Source organism: Heptranchias perlo, chromosome 1, assembly GCF_035084215.1.
Source record: "Heptranchias perlo isolate sHepPer1 chromosome 1, sHepPer1.hap1, whole genome shotgun sequence".
Taxonomy (NCBI): domain Eukaryota; kingdom Metazoa; phylum Chordata; class Chondrichthyes; order Hexanchiformes; family Hexanchidae; genus Heptranchias; species Heptranchias perlo.
The window spans coordinates 83,540,672-83,559,270 of NC_090325.1; the positions used below are offsets into that span (position 1 = coordinate 83,540,672).

At 42.2% G+C, this 18,599-nt stretch overlaps 1 protein-coding gene across 3 annotated transcripts in view; it reads left to right on the forward strand.

Annotated features, from left to right (window-relative positions):
- The window catches only part of scfd2 (sec1 family domain containing 2), a 364,834-nt gene that overhangs the window by 1,313 nt on the left and 344,922 nt on the right, over positions 1-18,599 (forward strand). For all 3 annotated transcript variants that reach the window (XM_067987552.1, XM_067987562.1, XM_067987541.1), the window contains exon 2: positions 2,388-2,556. In XM_067987552.1, the coding sequence (XP_067843653.1) occupies positions 2,388-2,556 (169 nt within the window). The remainder of the gene's footprint in view (positions 1-2,387; positions 2,557-18,599) is intronic.

Sequence of the window (18,599 nt, forward strand, 5' to 3'; positions counted from 1 at the left end):
TTATTAAGTCATACGTAGTCATGGTACATGTTGTAGCATTGTTTGCTTCTGTACACCTACTTAAGAATATTGTTTGAAGATACACAGATGATCAAATAGTTCTATGTATTGTCATCCTTGATGAGAATCAATGCTCCTCATGCCACCTTGTGCGAGACATATTTGTTGCTGACTTTTGGGAAGGGGAAAAAAGGAAGAAAAGTGTAGCAACACTGCAACCATTCTGAAGCCAGCAAAAATAAAATGCTCACAATTAGGGTGACGAGCATGTAGGTTGAGGGATTACATGTCTGAACTTTGTCATTTATGTTCTTATCTGAAGATGCTTGTTTTAGGACATTACTTGTGGAGATTAAATATCTTACTTGTAACCCTTGTAGATAATGTATGATCTGGAATGCACTGCCTGAAAGGGTGGTGGAAGCAGATTCAATAATATCTTTCAAAAGGGAATTGGATCAACATATGAAGGGGAAAAATTTGCGAAGCTATGGGAAAAGGGCAGGGGAATGAGACTAATCGGATAGCGCTTTCAAAGAGCCAGCACAAGCATGATGGTCCGAATGGCCTCCTTCTGTGCTGCATCATTTTGTTTGGGAGACACTGTGCACATAGTTGCATTCTGAGACCTATGCAAATATTGACATGTTCTTCAGGATCCCCTGCTCTAAATAATGCTGAAAGACAGTTCTCATGACCCAAGTTGCAACAGTGGTATCATTACAGAAATGTTCAGTAAGAGAACTACCATGCTCGGAAGCTTAACGGCAACACCATGGGAAAAGAGATTGCCTCCAACAGCAAAAGGGAGCAACATTTACTCTAACTCCGCACTGCGAATACAGAAAAATTCAGCAATCTGTTGACCTCACAGACCCACTGGGGTCTGGAGACTACAGTTTGAAAACCCATGATTTGCATAGTGAATAGGAGAGGTTTGGAATCCTAGCAGTAAAAAAATTTGCAGGTGTATAATATAAAAATACACTTAAACTTCAATTTAGCAAAGCTGCTTCAGATCGCTGTACAACAGCAATTCTATGCACTTTATAATTTTTAAAAACATTTTCAACTTTAGTTTATATGAGAATACACATTAACTTTTTAAAGTCTTGCTATTTAGTATCCAGTCTAGAGATGGATGCCATTCTGTGTTCCTTCATCGAGAGCTATTTTCTGAGATCTGCTGCATAAATTGCTGAAACACCTGAAGGAGCAGGTTTCCAGCAGACTGTCTGTCTGGTCACTGACCGTATCCCTCTCAGGAAAATAAAAATATGTTTGAGGGGAGTACTTTAAGTAATTCTTCCTTCCATCTCCAAATAGTCTCCTATTGAAATGTATTTTGGATATTGATGTATAGAAATGTTGATATTGTCCATGCTGTTCTCTGACCCCATCTTGAACCCAGCTCAGAGCAGGTACCCACAGCTTTATTAGATGCGTAAAGAAGGGGGAATTTTGCATGAGAAAAAGTAATTTGTAAGCTCATTTGAAAATAAGTGACAGTTCCTGGTCAGTTTCTTGCTTAATGTGCTGACCTTCCACTAGATGAAAGCTGTTTTATTTTTCTCCAATTTATGTACCTGTTTAAAAACACAGTATTAATATCATAGTAATTTCAGTGTGTTGATTTAAGGAATCTTCTTGAAAACTTGTCCATTGCATCTCAATTAAATGATTTATGTCAATACCAGTTCCTTTGATATGGCAATTAGTTGACTCATTTTGTATAGCCGTAGATCTTTGTTATTCATAATTAGTTTACTGATTACAAATGTAAGTGTACACTTTTAATTGTTATTGTTCTCAGCTTTTTGGGGTGCTATCGCAGCTAAACCCGATCATAACCTCCCCTGGTGTTGTTAGATAATAATGGGAGCATGCACCCTCTCCAATTTTTGTTTGCCTCTCCTTGTCTTAAACCACAACTGCTAAAGCCAGTTGTTGCAACCCTATGGTCGCCCAGGCTGAAATTGGCGAATTCAACCCAGATCAGGAATCAAATCTAGGACATTCCTGGTCTGAATGGCTCAACTACTCACTTGCTGAACCATCGAGGCAGCTAACCCAATGTTTAACAAATCAAAATTGTTTGTTTATCAATTCTTTGTGTTGCATCCCTCCCTAGTAATAATCATTCTGGTGGAGCATTGGAGCTCCTTACTGGATCTTGGAACATCATTAAGTCTTTCAAATCCACTTTTGAGATTCTCGTCCACTCCTCGTCTTGTGAATGCCCTTATTCTGAGTGGTTTCTGCAATCTTAGACAGGGAAAGAGCACATTAGGAAGAGCAAAGAAAAATTCTAATACTTTCCTACAGATTTTTTCCCCTAAGAAGAACAGATTTAAGGTTTGTAACTAAAAAATCTTATTCTTCCACAGGTTCTGTTGCTCACCATGGCGACAGTCTAGTTGAGAAGATCCTAAGCATGCTGCCCAAGTTTCCAGGGCTCACCAATGATGTGAAGGTTAATATGGTGGACCTAACAGCTGTCCAAAATAATGAAGAAACCCAGAATATGATAGCTTCAGGATGCTTATCCCAACCAAAGTAAGGCCTTTTAAAACAAATAGGTGCTGGATTACCATACTGAAGAGGTATTTTTCATGGCTCTACGCCAATGTCAAAAAGTTGTACCTTGACTATGTCCTGGTTGGCAGTGATATTTGATAACTGCTTCTTTGCATAAGCAAAACTGTACATAACTTACCACTGCCAATATGTTTTCAAGTTGGCATTTCCTCGATATTGCTTCTGACATTGCCGTAATTTTTATGTAGTGTAACAAAATATCTAAAATGTGTACGAGTGAATTAAAAGAGTGAATAGCATAATTGAAGGTTTTTGGAATATTCTGAACTGCAGATGTGAAGCATGTGAAAATATTTTGCTTTGCTGTGTTTAGTTTGGTTGGAGGTAAACTATTAACTTTTTATACTAGGGAGACCGGTGGCAAAAGAAGATGCAGTAAAGGATTAGTTGCACAATTGAGTGGGCAGGTGGTAAAAGCAGTTCTGATATCCAGAGCTATTTTTGATTAATATGCACGAAAGCTATCCCAGAACAGACAAAAAATGTAAGACATGAATCACTTAACTAACTTGATTAAGTTTTTTGATGAGGGCAATGCGGTTGATGTGTATATGGTCTTTCAAAAAGCATTTGATAAAGTGCCACATAATAGGCTTGTCAGCAAAATTGAAGCCCATGGAATAAAAGGGGCAGTGGCAGCATGGATACAAAATTGGCGAAGTGACAGGAAACAGAGAGAAGTGGTGAATGGTCGTTTGTCGGACTGGAGGAAGGTGTACAGTGGTGTTCTCCATGGGTTGGTACTAGGAACTTTGCTTTTTTAATATATATTAATGACTTGGACTTGGGTGTACAGGGCACAGTTTCAAAATTTGAAGATGACACAAAACTTGAAAACGTAGTGTATATAGTGAGGAGGATGGTAATAGATTTCAAGAGGACATAGACAGGCTCGTGGAATGGGCGGACACATGGCAGATGAAATTTAATGCAGAGATGTGCGAAGTGATACAATTTGGCAGGAAAAACGAGGAGAGGCAACTTAAACTAAATGGTACAATTCTAAAGGGGATGCAGGAATAGAGAGACCTGGAAGTATATGTGCACAAACCTTTGAAGGTGGCAGGACAGGTTGAGAAAGCGGTTAAAAAAGCACACGGGATCCTGGGCTTTATAAATAGAGGCATAGAGTACAAAAGCATGGAAGTCATGATGAACCTTTATAAAACACTGATTCGGCCACAACTAGAGTATTGTGTCCAATTGTCGGCACTGCACTGTAGGAAGGATGTGAAGGCCTTGGAGAAGGTGCAGAAAAGATTTACTAGAATGGTTCCAGGGACGAGGGATAGACTGGAGAAGCTGGGGTTATTCTCCTTCAACCAAGCAGGTTGAGAGGAGATTTGATAGAAATGTTCAAAATCATGAAGGGTTTAGATAAAGTAAATAGAAAAACTGTTCCCATTGGCGGAAGGGTCGAGAACCAGAGGACACAGACTTAAGGTGATTGGTTCTTTTGCCTAAGACGATGTGAGGAAAAACTTTTTTATGCAGCAAGTAGTTATGATCTGGAACACGCTGCCTGAAAGAGTGTTGGAGGCAGATTCAATCGTGGCTTTCATAAAGGAACTGGATAAATATTTGGAGAGAAAAAATTTACAGGGCTATGGGGAAAGAGGGGGGTAATGGGACTAACTGGATTACTCTTAGAAAGAGCCGAATGGCCTCCTCCTTGTGCTGTAACGATTCTATGATACTATGTGAGTGGCAAAGAATATGAACTCATGTTTTGTGGGATAAACAAGACTATTGAAGAAGAAAATTATACTTGCGTAGTCTACTGAAGGTGAAAATGAAGGAAGTTCGAAATTGAACTGAACATCTTTTAATTTTTTTTATGAGAGTTGAGCTATTTTTTTGTTCTTCCGGGTGAGAGATTTCCTTCCTGAGGCATTGGGGTACGGTAGTATAGCAGCTATGGTATTGGATTGGCAACCGACTATCGCAAGTTGTGGAATTGAAATCTGGCAACTTATGAGCCAGAAAAAATGAACATAAAAACTACCAAATTGTTGTTAAAAACCTAACTGTCTCACTGATGCCCATCAGGGATGGTAACCTGCCCATCCCTACCTGGCCTTCAGTCCCACATTACACAAATGTCTGTTAATGGCTCTTGAAATGGTCTAGCAAGTCACTCACGTGTACAAACAATGGCTACTAAGATGGGCATTAGGGGCTGCCTACATCCGAGCACATAAAGCAATGGAACGGTTTCACCCAGTGCCAGCATTCCCAGGTCTGAAGGTAGGACTGAAAGTTAACTCTGCCACAACAAACAATGGAAAATTGCAAAAGTGATTCCAATCTTTAAAAAAAAGACAGAAACATGATCTTCTGAGTAGGAGCACATTCATAACCTGCACTATCCAGCACTGGTCTTTGGATAGCGACCAAGAATAGTGATTGTCTTTTTACTTCTCCATGGCACAGATGTGATATGGCCAGCTTTAATTCCCTAATTGCCACCCTGGTAGATATTAACAAATTCAACATGGAACACCCTGGTTCCTATGGCTTAGAACTACACTGGGTGATGTATTTATCCACTAAGCCATTGAAGGAGATAACCATCACGTTTTTATATGAAACAGCTTTCACCCACTTTGTGGAATATTTTATTTGTCAAATTAAAAGTATCAGCTGATATCTGCAATCATTTGCTTTATTAACTTTCAGGGGATAGGTGGTGGAGCAGCATACTGTCCGTTTCACTTCCAGAATCCCAATTCAAATCCAGCCCAGACTAATGGAATGAAAATCTCCATTACACTGCGAGCACAAGTTGTTGCAACTTGTGAAGCTGCCACACTTGAGAAAAGATTCAGAAAAGGGTGACAGATTATTTTAGGTTTAGTTCAATTAATTCTAGGGAGACCGATAGGAGAAAAAAAATTATTGGAGAATATAATTTTTAAATAACGATGAGGTGAATCTTGCAAGGTATTGCATAGAATTTACAGCAAAGAAACAGGCCATTCGGCCCAACTGGTCTGTGCCGGTGTTTATGCTCCACATGACACTCCTTCCACCATATTTCATCTAATCCTATCTGCATATCCTTCTATTCCTTTCTCCCTCATGTGCTTACCTAGCTTCCCGTTAAAGGCATCTTTGCTATTTGCCTCAACTACTCCATGTTGTAGCAAGTTTCACATTCTAACCACTCTCTGGGTAAGAAGTTTCTCCTGAATTCTTTATTGGATTTATTAGTGACTTTCTTATATTTATGGCCCCGAGTTTTGGACTGCCCCCACAAGTGGAAACATCTTCTCTATGTCTACCTTCTCCACATCTACCTTATCAAACCCATTCATCATTTTAAAGATCTCTATCAGGTCACCCCCCCCCCCCAGTCTTCTCTTTTCGAGAGAAAATAGCCCCAACCTGTTCAGTCTTTCCTGATAGTAATAACCTCTCATTTCTGATATCATCCTTGTAAATCTTTTTTGCACCTCCATTGCCTGTACATCCATTTTGTAATATGGAGACTAGAACTGTACACAGTACTCCAAGTGTGGTCCAACCAAGATTCTATACAATTACTTCTTAAGGATTAAAGTCATCAATTTGTGCAATAGATGGTCACCTATTGCAATAAGTTAGCTCAAGTATCCAAAAGAAAATTGGATGAATTTCAGATTTAGTGAATAATAGAGGGGTATGGGTTTGGAATAGAAAAATTATGAAAAAGTGGCCAGATTGGTTCCGGAATGGGGATGGGAGCAATCACAAAAGAAGATGGGGAAAATTAGCCAGAGAGGTGGGTCATCCAGAAACTGGTGATTAGGTGTCAGTGCGAGAGTGGTTGGGATGAGGGAGCATCAGGGTGAGATGGGTGATAGGGGATAGTCAGCCATAGACGGGCAGTTGTCGAAGGGTGAGGGCCATCAGTCTACTCTCAATCATCAGCAAAGTGATGGAAGGTGTCGTTGACAGTGCTATCAAGCGGCACTTACTCACCAATAACCTGCTTACCGATGCTCAGTTTGGGTTCCGCCAGGACTACTCGGCTCCAGACCTCATTACAGCCTTGATCCAAACATGGACAAAAGAGCTGAATTCCAGAGGTGAGGTGAGAGTGACTGCCCTTGACATCAAGGCAGCATTTGACCGAGTGTGGCATCAAGGAGCCCTAGTAAAATTGAAGTCAATGGGAATCAGGGGGAAAACTCTCCAGTGGCTGGAGTCGTACCTAGCACAAAGGAAGATGGTAATGGTTGTTGGAGGCCAATCATCTCAGCCCCAGGAAATTGCTGCAGGAGTTCCTCAAGGCAGTGTCCTAGGCCCAACTATCTTCAGCTGCTTCATCAATGATCTTCCCTCCATCATAAGGTCAGAAATGGGGATGTTCACTGATGATTGCACAGTGTTCAGTTCCATTCGCAATCCCTCAAATAATGAAGCAGTCCGAGCCCGCGTGCAGCAAGACCTGGACAACATCCAGGCTTGGGCTGATAAGTAGCAAGTAACATTCGTGCCAGACAAGTGCCAGGCAATGACCATCTCCAACAAGAGAGAGTCCAACCACCTCCCCTTGACATTCAACGGCATTACCATCGCCGAATGCCCCACCATCAATATCCTGGGGGTCACCATTGACCAGAAACTTAACTGGACCAGCCGTATAAATACTGTGGCTTCAAGAGCAGGTCAGAGGCTGGGTATTCTGCGGCGAGTGACTCACCTCCTGACTCGCGAAAGCCTTTTCACCATCTACAAGGCACAAGTCAGGAGTGTGATGGAATACTCTCCACTTGCCTGGATGAGTGCAGCTCCAACAACACTCAAGAAGCTCGACAGCCTCCAGGACAAAGCAGCCCGCTTGATTGGCACCCCAACCACCACCCTAAACATTCACTCCCTTCACCACCGGCGCACTGTGGCTGCAGTGCGTGCCATCCACAGGATGCACTGCAGCAACTCGCCAAGGCTTCTTCGACAGCACCTCCCAAACCCACGACCTCTACCACCTGGAAGGACAAGAGCAGCAGGCACTTGGGAACACCACCACCTGCACGTTCCCCTCCAAGTCACACACCATCCCGACTTGGAAATATATCGCCGTTCCTTCATCATCGCTGGGTCAAAATCCTGGAACTCCCTTCCTAACAGCACTGTGGGAGAACCTTCACCACACGGATTTAGCGGTTCAAGAAGGCGGCTCACCACCACCTTCTCAAGGGCAATTAGGGATGGGCAACAAATGCTGGCCTCGCCAGCGACACCCACATCCCATGAACGAATAAAAAAAAAAGAATAGACAGTCAGAAAGCAGGGTATGGCGTTAAGCATATAATTGAGGGATAGGGGCATGGTGTAGTCTGATGTAGTGGTGATGCTAGTTGACATCGAGGACAGGATATAGGGAGCGAGGGACTACTGCAAAGGACCCACAACGGAAGTGAGGCAGTAAATGGTGGATAATTAAACAACTAACCGGAGGAGGCTCCGTAAACATCCCCATCCTCAATGATGGCGGAGTCCAGCACGTGAGTGCAAAAGACAAGGCTGAAGCATTTGCAACCACCTTCAGCCAGAAGTGCAGAGTGGATGATCCATCTCGGCCTCCTCCCGCTATCCCCACCAACACAGAAGCCAGTCTTCAGCCAATTCGATTCACTCCACGTAATATGAAGAAACGGCTGAGTGCACTGGATACAGCAAAGGCTATGGGCCCCGACAACATCCCGGCTGTAGTACTGAAGACTTGTGCTCCAGAACTAGCTACGCCTCTAGCCAAGCTGTTCCAGTACAGCTACAACACTGGCATCTACCCGACAATGTGGAAAATTGCCAGGTATGTCCTGTCCACAAAAAGTAGAACAAATCCAATCCGGCCAATTACTGCCCATCAGTCTACTCTCAATCATCAGCAAAGTGATGGAAGGTGTTGTCGACAATGCTATCAAGCGGCACTTACTCACCAATAACCTGCTCACCGATGCTCAGTTTAGGTTCCGCCAGGACCACTCAGCTCCAGACCCCATTACAGCCTTGGTCCAAACATGGATAAAAGAGCTGAATTCCAGAGGTGAGGTGAGAGTGACTGCCCTTGACATCAAGGCAGCATTTGACCGAGTGTGGCACCAAGGAGCCCGAGTAAAATTGAAGTCAATGAGAATCAGGGGGAAAACTCTCCAGTGGCTGGAGTCATACCTATCACAAAGGAAGATGGTAGTGGTTGTTGGAGGCCAATCGTCTCAGCCCCAGGACTTTGCTGCAGGAGTACCTCAGGGCAGTGTCCTAGGCCCAACCATCTTCAGCTGCTTCATCAATGACCTTCCCTCCATCATAAGGTCAGAAATGGGGATGTTCACTGATGATTGCACAATGTTCAGTTCCATTCGCAACCCCTCAAATAATGAAGCAGTCCGTGCCCGCATGCAGCCAGACGTGGACAACATCCAGGCTTGGGCGGATAAGTGGCAAGTAACATTCGCGCCAGGCAATGACCATCTCCAACAAGAGAGAGTCTAACCACCTCCCCTTGACATTCAACGGCATTACCATCGCCGAATGCCCCACCATCAACATCCTGGGGGGTCACCATTGACCAGAAACTTAACTGGACCAGCTGTATAAATACTGTGGTTACAAGAGCAGGTCAGAGGCTGGGTATTCTGTGCCGAGTGACTGACATCCTGACTCGCGAAAGCCTTTCCACCATCTACAAGGCACAAGTCAGAGTGTGATGGAATACTCCCCACTTGCCTGGATGAATGCAGCTCCAACAACACTCAAGAAGCTCGACAACATCCAGGATAAAGCAGCCCGTTTGATTGGCACCCCATCCATCACCCTAAACATTCACTCCCTTCACCACCAGCGCACTGTGGCTGCAGTGTGTACCATCCACAGGATGCACTGCAGCAACTCGCCAAGGCTTCTTCGACAGCACCTCCCAAACCCACGACCTCTACCACCTAGAAGGACAAGAGCAGCAGGCACATGGGAATGACACCACCTGCATGTTCCCCTCCAAGTCACACACCATCCCGACTTGGAAATATATCGCCGTTCCTTCATCGTCGCTGGGTCAAAATCCTTCAACTCCCTTCCTAACAGCACTGTGGGAGAACCTTTGCCACACGGACTGCAGCGGTTCAAGAAGGCGGCTCACCACCACCTTCTCTAGGGCAATGAGGGATGGGCAATAAATCTGGCCTCGCCAGTGACGCCCACATTCCATGAACGAATAAAAAAATAAAATAAAAAGGGAGCAAACGACAACAGCAAAGGATAGGAATGTTGATGGTGGAATGTCAGTGGCAGCAAAGCAGGAGTTCAGGGGAGGGGACATGAAACCAGAAGCAAAATGCAAGATGAGGGGGACCCCAAAACAAATGGAAGGGATACAGTAGCATACAGGCAGTGAACCATTAGTTGGAAAACATAGAAGACAATGTCGATAAGGGCGTCGTGCGTAGGGGTATGGGTGGTGAAGAAACATCTCGCACCTTACTCAACCCACGACCTGAAACCTACCTCAAAACCCTGGGTTACATCACTTCCCCCATCCACAACCCAGAATCTGCTTATAGCTCCATCTGCATCTGCCTCATAACCCCACCCACCATCTCCACCTGAAAGAAGAAAAAGAGTGAGAGAAGCAAAACATGACAGAAAAATCAAGAGTCACAGAAGGTCTGAAGGTAAGTATAATGGTAATTATACATACCTTACAGTCTAGGTAGTTCAAATACCCAGGTGGGACCCCCACTGTTGATTTGCAGTCATAACGGAAATATAAGTGCAACTGCATAATCATGACACCGGAAGTAGGGTTAATTTGTGCAGGTAGTCTGCATTATATGCAAAACTTTAAATTTTATTATAGAACTATTCAGAGCCTGGAACTATGTCAGTTTGCTTTGGAAATTGTGCTGTGAGTAGTGGTTTAACACTTCACTATGCCTCACCTGTAACAAAGTATTGCTTTATTAGATAACAATAAAGATTTAAAAAAATTAGAATGTCTTTAATAATTTTCTGTAATTTCATCGTGCAAATGAGCATAATGAAGAAAGATCTTGGATTTATATAGTGCCTTTTATGACCTGAGGACATCCCAAAATGCTTCACAGCCAACAAAGTACCATTGAGGTGTAATTAGTGTGGTATTGTACGGAAACGTGGCAGCCAGTTTGCTCACAGCAAAGTCATGCACACAGCAGTAAGATAAGTGACCAGTTAATCTATTATAGTGATGTTGGTTGAGGGATAAATATTGACCAGGAAATCAGGAGAACTCCCCTCCTCTTCTTCAATTGATGCAGTAGGATCTTTAATCTGAGGAGGTAGACAGGACCTTGGTTTAACCTCTCATCTGAAAGACGGCACCTCCGACAGTGCTGCACTTGCACAGTACTGGACTTAAGTCTCAGCCTGGATTATGTGCTCAAGTCTCTGGAGTGGAATTTGAACCCACAGCATGCTAACTCATAAGAACATAACATAAGAAATAAGAGCAGGAGTAGGCCAATCGGCCCCTCGAGCCTGCTCCGCCATTCAATAAGATCACGACTCAGGCGAGAGTGCTACCACTGAGCTAAGGCTGAGCCAAGGGGCTACAGACTAGTCAATCAGTTTGATGTAATATATGCTCCCAAATGTACATTGTCTTAAGTCTTGTCTTTAACTAATTGCTGCTGTTTAGAACTTGGACCAACAGGATATTGAAAAACATTGGCATTACCCAATGTCTAGCTGGTGGTATCAGTACCCGTGATTACAGTTTATAACCATGTTCAATTTTTTAAATTGTTAATTTTTTAAAAAGTTCTCAAGATGTGGATGATGTTGGCAAGGCCAGATTTATTGCCCCTTCCTACTTGACTTAATAAGTTGGTGATGGGCCTTCTTGAACCGCTGATGTCCTTGTGAATTGCAGTAAATTATCATTAGTAGTTAAAGTTACATTGTTTGCTGTTGGTTATTCCTTTTATCTCGTGACTGTGAGACAGCGTTCTATGTTAAAGGTACTACATAAATGCAAATAGTTGCTGTTAAATGTGCAGAAGAGTTATTGGAACTTAGGGTAGGTGATGGAGAATTGAACTTTTCTTTGCACTATTGAACTTTTCTTTGGTACAACAATAGAGTGCAGCTGGAGGGAACTGTAACAAGGGATTTTATCTCACAAAATTTGCCTCGGTGGAATCTGAGAGTGCCAGAAGGCAAGGAGAATTTGTGCTGAAACATCATTAGGAAAGTCCAGAGCATTTGCTCAATGAATATTCGAGCAATGCTGGCTAACTCTGCTGTTCAGCTTGTATGTACGAGTTCCTACTTGAATCCAACTAATGGACCAAAACAAACTCTGTAGCCCTACTATATCCAGTCTAGATGGTAGTGGACAATCAGGCAGCTAACAGGAGGGGGAGGTTCCATGAGCACCCCTATTCTCAACTACGATAGATCCCAGCATCTGAGTGCAAGCGACAGTCCTGGTGTGTACATGCATTTTCGGCCAAAAATGCTAAGTAGACAAGCCTTCTGTTGAGGTCCAATTTGGTTCACTCCTCATGACATTAAGAAGTGACTGAGTGCACTGCATTATGGGCCCAGCACTATCCTGGCAGTAGTACTGAAGACCTGTGTACCAGAACTAGCCGTCCCCCTAGCCAAGCTATTCCAGTATAGCTATTACATTGGCATTTACCTATCAATGTGGAAGATTGCCCAAGTATGTTCTATCCCCAAAAAACATGATGAATGTAATTAGACCAGTTACCACCCTATCGGCCTCCTCCCAATCATCAGTAAAGTAATGGAAACACTCATCAATCATGCCATCCAGAGATACCTACTCACCAATAACCTCCTCACTGACACTCAGTTTGGTTTCTGCTAGAACCACTCTGCTCCAGAGCTCATCACAACTGTAAACATACGAAACGTTTGATTTAAAAACTGGTCCATCGCATTCAGCCATGTAGTCTCCTGGCAGGGACAAAAAAAAATTTAAAAATCCTAGGCCAATTCAGGGGAAAAATAATTCTGGAAATTCCTTTCCGACCCCCGAAGACGATCAAAACGACTTCCAGGTGATAACAATGACCATGTGGTACGTTACCCAGCATCCCACGTACCTCTTGTACGCAGCTATATTAACCTCCTCTAGGAATTTGTCCGACTCCCTTTTGAACGTTTGCAGCGAACCTGCACCCACTACATCAGCCAGAAACTGATTCCAGAAGTCGATGACCCTCTGGGGGGAAAAAAAACTTCCTGACATCTAACCTAATTCTGTGCTTACATAACTTAACGCACGTCCCCTAATTCTCCGTCACTTATCTAATTCAAAAATCTGTCCTCATGCACACAAAATAGTCCCTTCAACAGTTTAGATACTTCAAAAAGAAGTCTCCCCGAATTTTATGCTTTTCTAGAGATAAAAGACCCAACTCCTTGAGCCTATCGTGATAAGTAAGTGTTTTTAAACTAGGATTAAATGTATTCATCCTCCTCTGAACCTTTTCCAGGGCCTCTATCTCCCAACCTGTGAGGAGACCAGTACTGGACACAGAAATCCAGATTGGGCCTAGGCAAGGTCTTGTATAAGGACACTATGGTGCTTTTTGTTGTATATTTGATCGCCCTAGCTGTACATCCTAATAATTCTATTTGCTTTTCCTATAGCCTCTCAGCACTGATGGTGGACCTGTAGAGACTCATGCGTTATAATATCGAGGTCTCTTTTCCTCTCAACAGACTTTAATTCAGAGCCTAGCATGGTATACACATGCTTGGCATTAGGTCTACCCACAAGGATTACACTACGTTTATTTACATTAAATATTACAAAATGCAGGCCCATTGCATCTGGATCAGGTTGTAATCTTCTACTCGAAGGTTCTGACACCAGCACAGATGTTCCTGTCATCTGCAAACTTGCGGACAGTACCCCCAATGCATTCATCCAGATCGTTGATATGGGAATGGACATGAGCTGAATGCCAGAGGAGAGGTGAGAGTAACTACACTTGACATCAAGGCAGCATTCTGTGTATGGCACCAAGGAACCCTATCAAAACGAAGATCAATGGGGGTCAAAGGGAAAACCCATCAGTGGCTGGAATCTTGCCTGATGCAAAGAAAGATGGTTGTGGTTGTTGGAGGCTAATTTATTGCAGCCCCAGGACATCACTGCAAAAGTTTCTCAGGGCAGCGTCCTTGGTCTAACCATTTTCAACTGGTTCAACCACATCCCACTGCTTCATCAATAACCTTCCCTCCATCTTGAGGTCAAGAGTGGAGGTGTATGCTAACATTTGTACAGTATTCAGCTCTATTTGTTACCCCTCCAATAATGAAGCAACCTATGCTAGCCTACAGCAGGATCTGTACCACATCCAAGCTTAGGCTGACAAGTGGCAAGAAACTTTCACGGCATATAATTATTGCTTGGCACTTGTCTCCAACAAGAAAAGGTCCAACCCCTTGACCTTCAACAGTATCACCATCACTGAGTCCTCCACCATCAACATCCTAGGGGTTATCATTGGACCAGCCATATCAACACTGTAGGTAAGAGCAGGGCAGAGGCTAGGTACTGTATGACGACTGGCTCACCTCCTGATTCCTCAAAGCCTCTCCAATATCTACAAGGGTCAAGTCAGCAATGAGATGAAATATGAACGGCAAGACTTGGGCTTTCTCTGTAGCCTGCTAAACAGTAGCAGGCTATTGTTGGAATGGTATTTGGATAGCAAGAGCTCGGTTTCAAAAACAACCCCATCACCCAGCTGGAGGTGAAGATCGCCAATGAATTCTGATCCGAGAAGATGTGTAACAAAAATATCTGATTCATCATGTTACTGACTTCTTTATTTTTGTCCTGATGCATTCAGGATTAAAAACTAGATTGCCTCACCGAAAATGGCCAAACTTCTTTTGACACCCAGTACCCTCAGGACAGACATTACGTCCATGACAGGCATCTGAGGGAGGGGCTAAACTATTCAATTCCTATACAAGAATTCTTTAGGTTTTGTTTTGACCGGATTGATTGGCAGCTCTATTTGAGTTTAGGAAATACCGATTTAAATTTCCTTTATCTGGGTTAGATTTCACAACTATATCTCAGTATATTTTGTCCTAATTGGGTAGTCAATTTGAAGCCATCAGAGAGTTATAAGTAGGGCAGAGAGATTCTGTGGAAGGTCAGTCATGTAACAACAATATTCAGGAACCTTGTGCCAGGTCCAGTTCACAGTCAAGTTTAGTGCAGCAGACAGGACTATTTTTTTAAGGAGGGATAAGTAAGCCCACAACTACCGTAATATTACAATGTATCATTGCTTCTGTTCACTTCTTCAATTACTGCTTAAACTATAAACTGCCAAAAAGATTTATTAAACCACAGTTTAATGGAGTGTTTATTTTACCATGTTCTGGAAGTTGAGGGTATGTGAAATAACCAGTAAGCTGAGATCCAGTGATGAGAGTTTTCTGTACTGATATTGGGCAGGTCAAGGCACTCTCTGAGTTCACATGGGAACAAAGGATCACCCAGGAGAGTGGTCAGAGATGCTAAACCTGATTTTAAAAAACATGCTTAAAGAAAGCAAAAATGTAACAAGGAGATCCATTAAAAGTATATGAATGTCTCATTTCATTACAACAAGCAAGAGATGCTGTAACACTGCTAATGTAACAGAAGTTTGGTTTTTAAAAAAAAACTACTTAGCAATGCATTTTTACAACTAAGAATGCTTGCTTACTGGGAGATATAGTCCAGAAGTGGGCTAAAATTTAAAACAGAATGTGAATTCTTTCAAGAATTAGTGGAAATACCAAAATAAATGTCACTAACAGAATTTGAAACCCTGGAGTAAAATTCCTTGTTACCATCAAAATTTTTGAGTCTAAATAAGTGTATTAGTTTTATTTTTTAGATTGGTTCTGGAGGAAAAATTATTAATTTATTTTAAAAGAAAACCTATCCTGTCTCAGCAGTGTTCATCCTGACCAATAAAGCAGGCAAACCAAGTTGATTCTAGGTACCTACCAGTTCCACTCTGTATTTGGGCACTAGGAGATGTATGGCAAAAGCCTGGGTTGACTTATTCACATCTCCCTTTTTTGAGCAAGCACCTAGCTTCTATTCCATTTACCTGCTTTCTTCCTAGTCCAGATCAGGAGCTTGCTGTGTTATGAATTGCATTTGTAAGCCTGTGTCCTTCCATTTTCTGACACAATTATTCTTTCGTGCACAACTCCACTCTCATAGTCCGCTCTTATTTTCTCATTAATCTGGGCGATGAAGGAGTGAATTCTTTTATAGCCTCGAGCAACCCCATGTTGACTGAAGAATATGAACTTCCTGGGACCTACGGTCTTATTTTGTGCTTGGTGTAGAAGTACTGTCAGAACCATTGCAGTTTTTTTATTTCACAGGTTTTTCTCACAGAATTTGCTGCTAATACTTGGGTGCAGAAGTGCCACTAGAAAATTAGAGAGAATTAGTAGGACGTGATCCACACACTGGACCAGACTTGTTTGTCTTTCCAGACAAGATGTTCAGTTTTTGAGGTGGAAAGTTCAGTTGTATAAACAGCTCCCTTCCTACACCTCAGGCTGTTTCAAACTTTGCTAATGATAAGAGCTCAGCAGTATGCTGACACTTTCAAAGGCCTTGAATGATGTAGTGGCAATAAATTCATTGGTTGTTTGGACTTGGGGATTTATATCTCTCATCTCCTGGGTGGTGGGTTAAGGGTGTTGACAAAATGTTTTCTAACAAGTTATGTGTCTTGTCTGCATACAGTGTACAGCTTTGGGCAATGTATGCCTCTAATAAACTTTATATTATCCAGGTAAATGTACCTCATACAACCTGACAACTTCACTGCAGTGATAACTTTGGGGTTTATAAACAGCACCCCTCCCACCCCCAATTATTACACAATATGTAGGAACCAATGATCTAGAGACATTGCATTCGCAAACATTTCTAAGCAACATTTATTTTTCTTCATTTTCAGGCTATTCTTTGTGGACTGTATAAATTTGGCAGATACAGTCTGGCAGTATCTTCGATATTATTTTGGCAAAGTATAGTGCTATGTAGGAAACAGTATTTTAATTCAACAGGAGAGACCCTTCTGTCCTGTCCATTGGATCAGACCCATTGTGAATTACATGTTTTTCTTCGTCCATTACATCCAGTTAAGGAGATATTTTGTTTAAATCTTGTTTAAACAGCAGCTTTGGAAGGAGTGATAATACTAGTGCTAGGTTATTAGTTTGGAAATGATTTAAATTTTCCTTTTGATCTTTTGTAATGAATTTATTATTATTTATTTTTTATCTTTAAATATCGCAATGTGCAGTTGTGTCTAGACTTGGAGTTTGAATTGGCTTGAGTGACCACAGTCGTTCAGTTGGTGGTCATATGATCGACTCTGATAAAAGACTGCACGCCAGATGTTTAAATAACTTGCAGTGCAACATACCACTGTCCTATATATCTTCTCTGATGTGTGTCTCCTTTACAGTGTCTAGTTTGTAGATAAGTTCAGTCTGGCACTGGGTTTTGTTCAGTGGTAAAATATTTTTGTCTGGACAGTGCTGGAAAGTCCAGTAACCTTTTGTGTCCCCAGCTTGGAGAGAGATTATAAGATTTTTAAAGGGTCATTAGCATATGTGGATATTGAAGCTTAATCAATCAACTTTGACTCCTTTTCTACCACGTGTAATGTATACAACGACCAGAAAAATGTATGCTGTTACAATACTGGAATAGTTGCGTTGTTAATGCAATATAATCTTAAAGCACTGTTCTTGCCAAAGGAATGTACTTCCTGTTATTTTCCAAAATATCAAAATCTGACCCATTGAGTGCCTTGTGACCTGACCAGTGAAATAACCCAGTGTCACAGACATGAAATAACAAAAACATTGTTTTCAGGAGAACATAGTACTATTACAATGCAATTATTTGACAACATTTTTTAACTGAGTGAAGGGGTGGAAAGGAAAGCAAGGCAAGGAGGTTTCTGACACACTTTATTTAGAGCCCTGCATAGTCTAAATTTTCACAACTTCTCCCCTTCTGTTCCAGTCAATGTTTGGTTTCAACTCAGTTGTGGATTTATTGTAGGCTTTTGTGACTTTAATGCTTCCTTCCCATTTATTTCTGAGTGTTATTAGCATGCAGATGGAAGCTGACCCTGTGTCTGTGAATGTTGTTAGCAAGGGACAGTATGTTAGTGAGGAAGAGGAGTTCTTAATGGTGCTAAAAGATTCTTTAGCAGTCAATATCCAGAGGCTTCAATCCGAAAGATGTTGATCCTGACCAAAAAGCGTCTGAACATTAGAACCAGTGTTGATTGAAGCTGTGTTGAGTTCACTGGTGCACAGGGCACTGGTGTGAAAGGGGTCTTGGCAGCCTGAGAGTTGTCCCTCAGTTAGGTTTGAAATTTCACATCACAATTGCACCAAAACTAGACATCTTTTTCCTAATAGGGTGGAGGCTATCCAGAGAGAAAATGGTTGCTTGAATGAAGAGGCTGTAAGAGCTCCACTTGTGAATTTCTGGCCCTGTTGGTGTGGATTTTCCATCCAGCTTTAGTAGGATGTTTAAGTACTCTGTTCCCCTGGAAGTGAGACTACTTTTGCTGTTCGGAGAGTGGGGCAGGACTTGACCACCGTATCAACACTGATCTCAAGGATGAGTAATACAGAAGTAGACAGTGACTAAGATCTGATTCAACCGAAGCAGCTGAAGCCTTTACATTGCCTTATTGAAACCAATGCAGCTTTTACTGAGATAATCTAAATTACAGTCTCCCAGGAGAGTGAGGCATGTTGTGAGTGCCTAGAGGAGGAAATTTTGCTTCATTGTGAAACTTGGGCAAAGAAAACCATGATTCATTGCTCTGGATTAACACCTATGTCATTTATACTTAAGATTTTTGAAACAATACCACACAACTTCATAAAATTCACCAAATGCAGCAGTCCTTGCTTGTGTACTTGTTCAGGGTACTTGT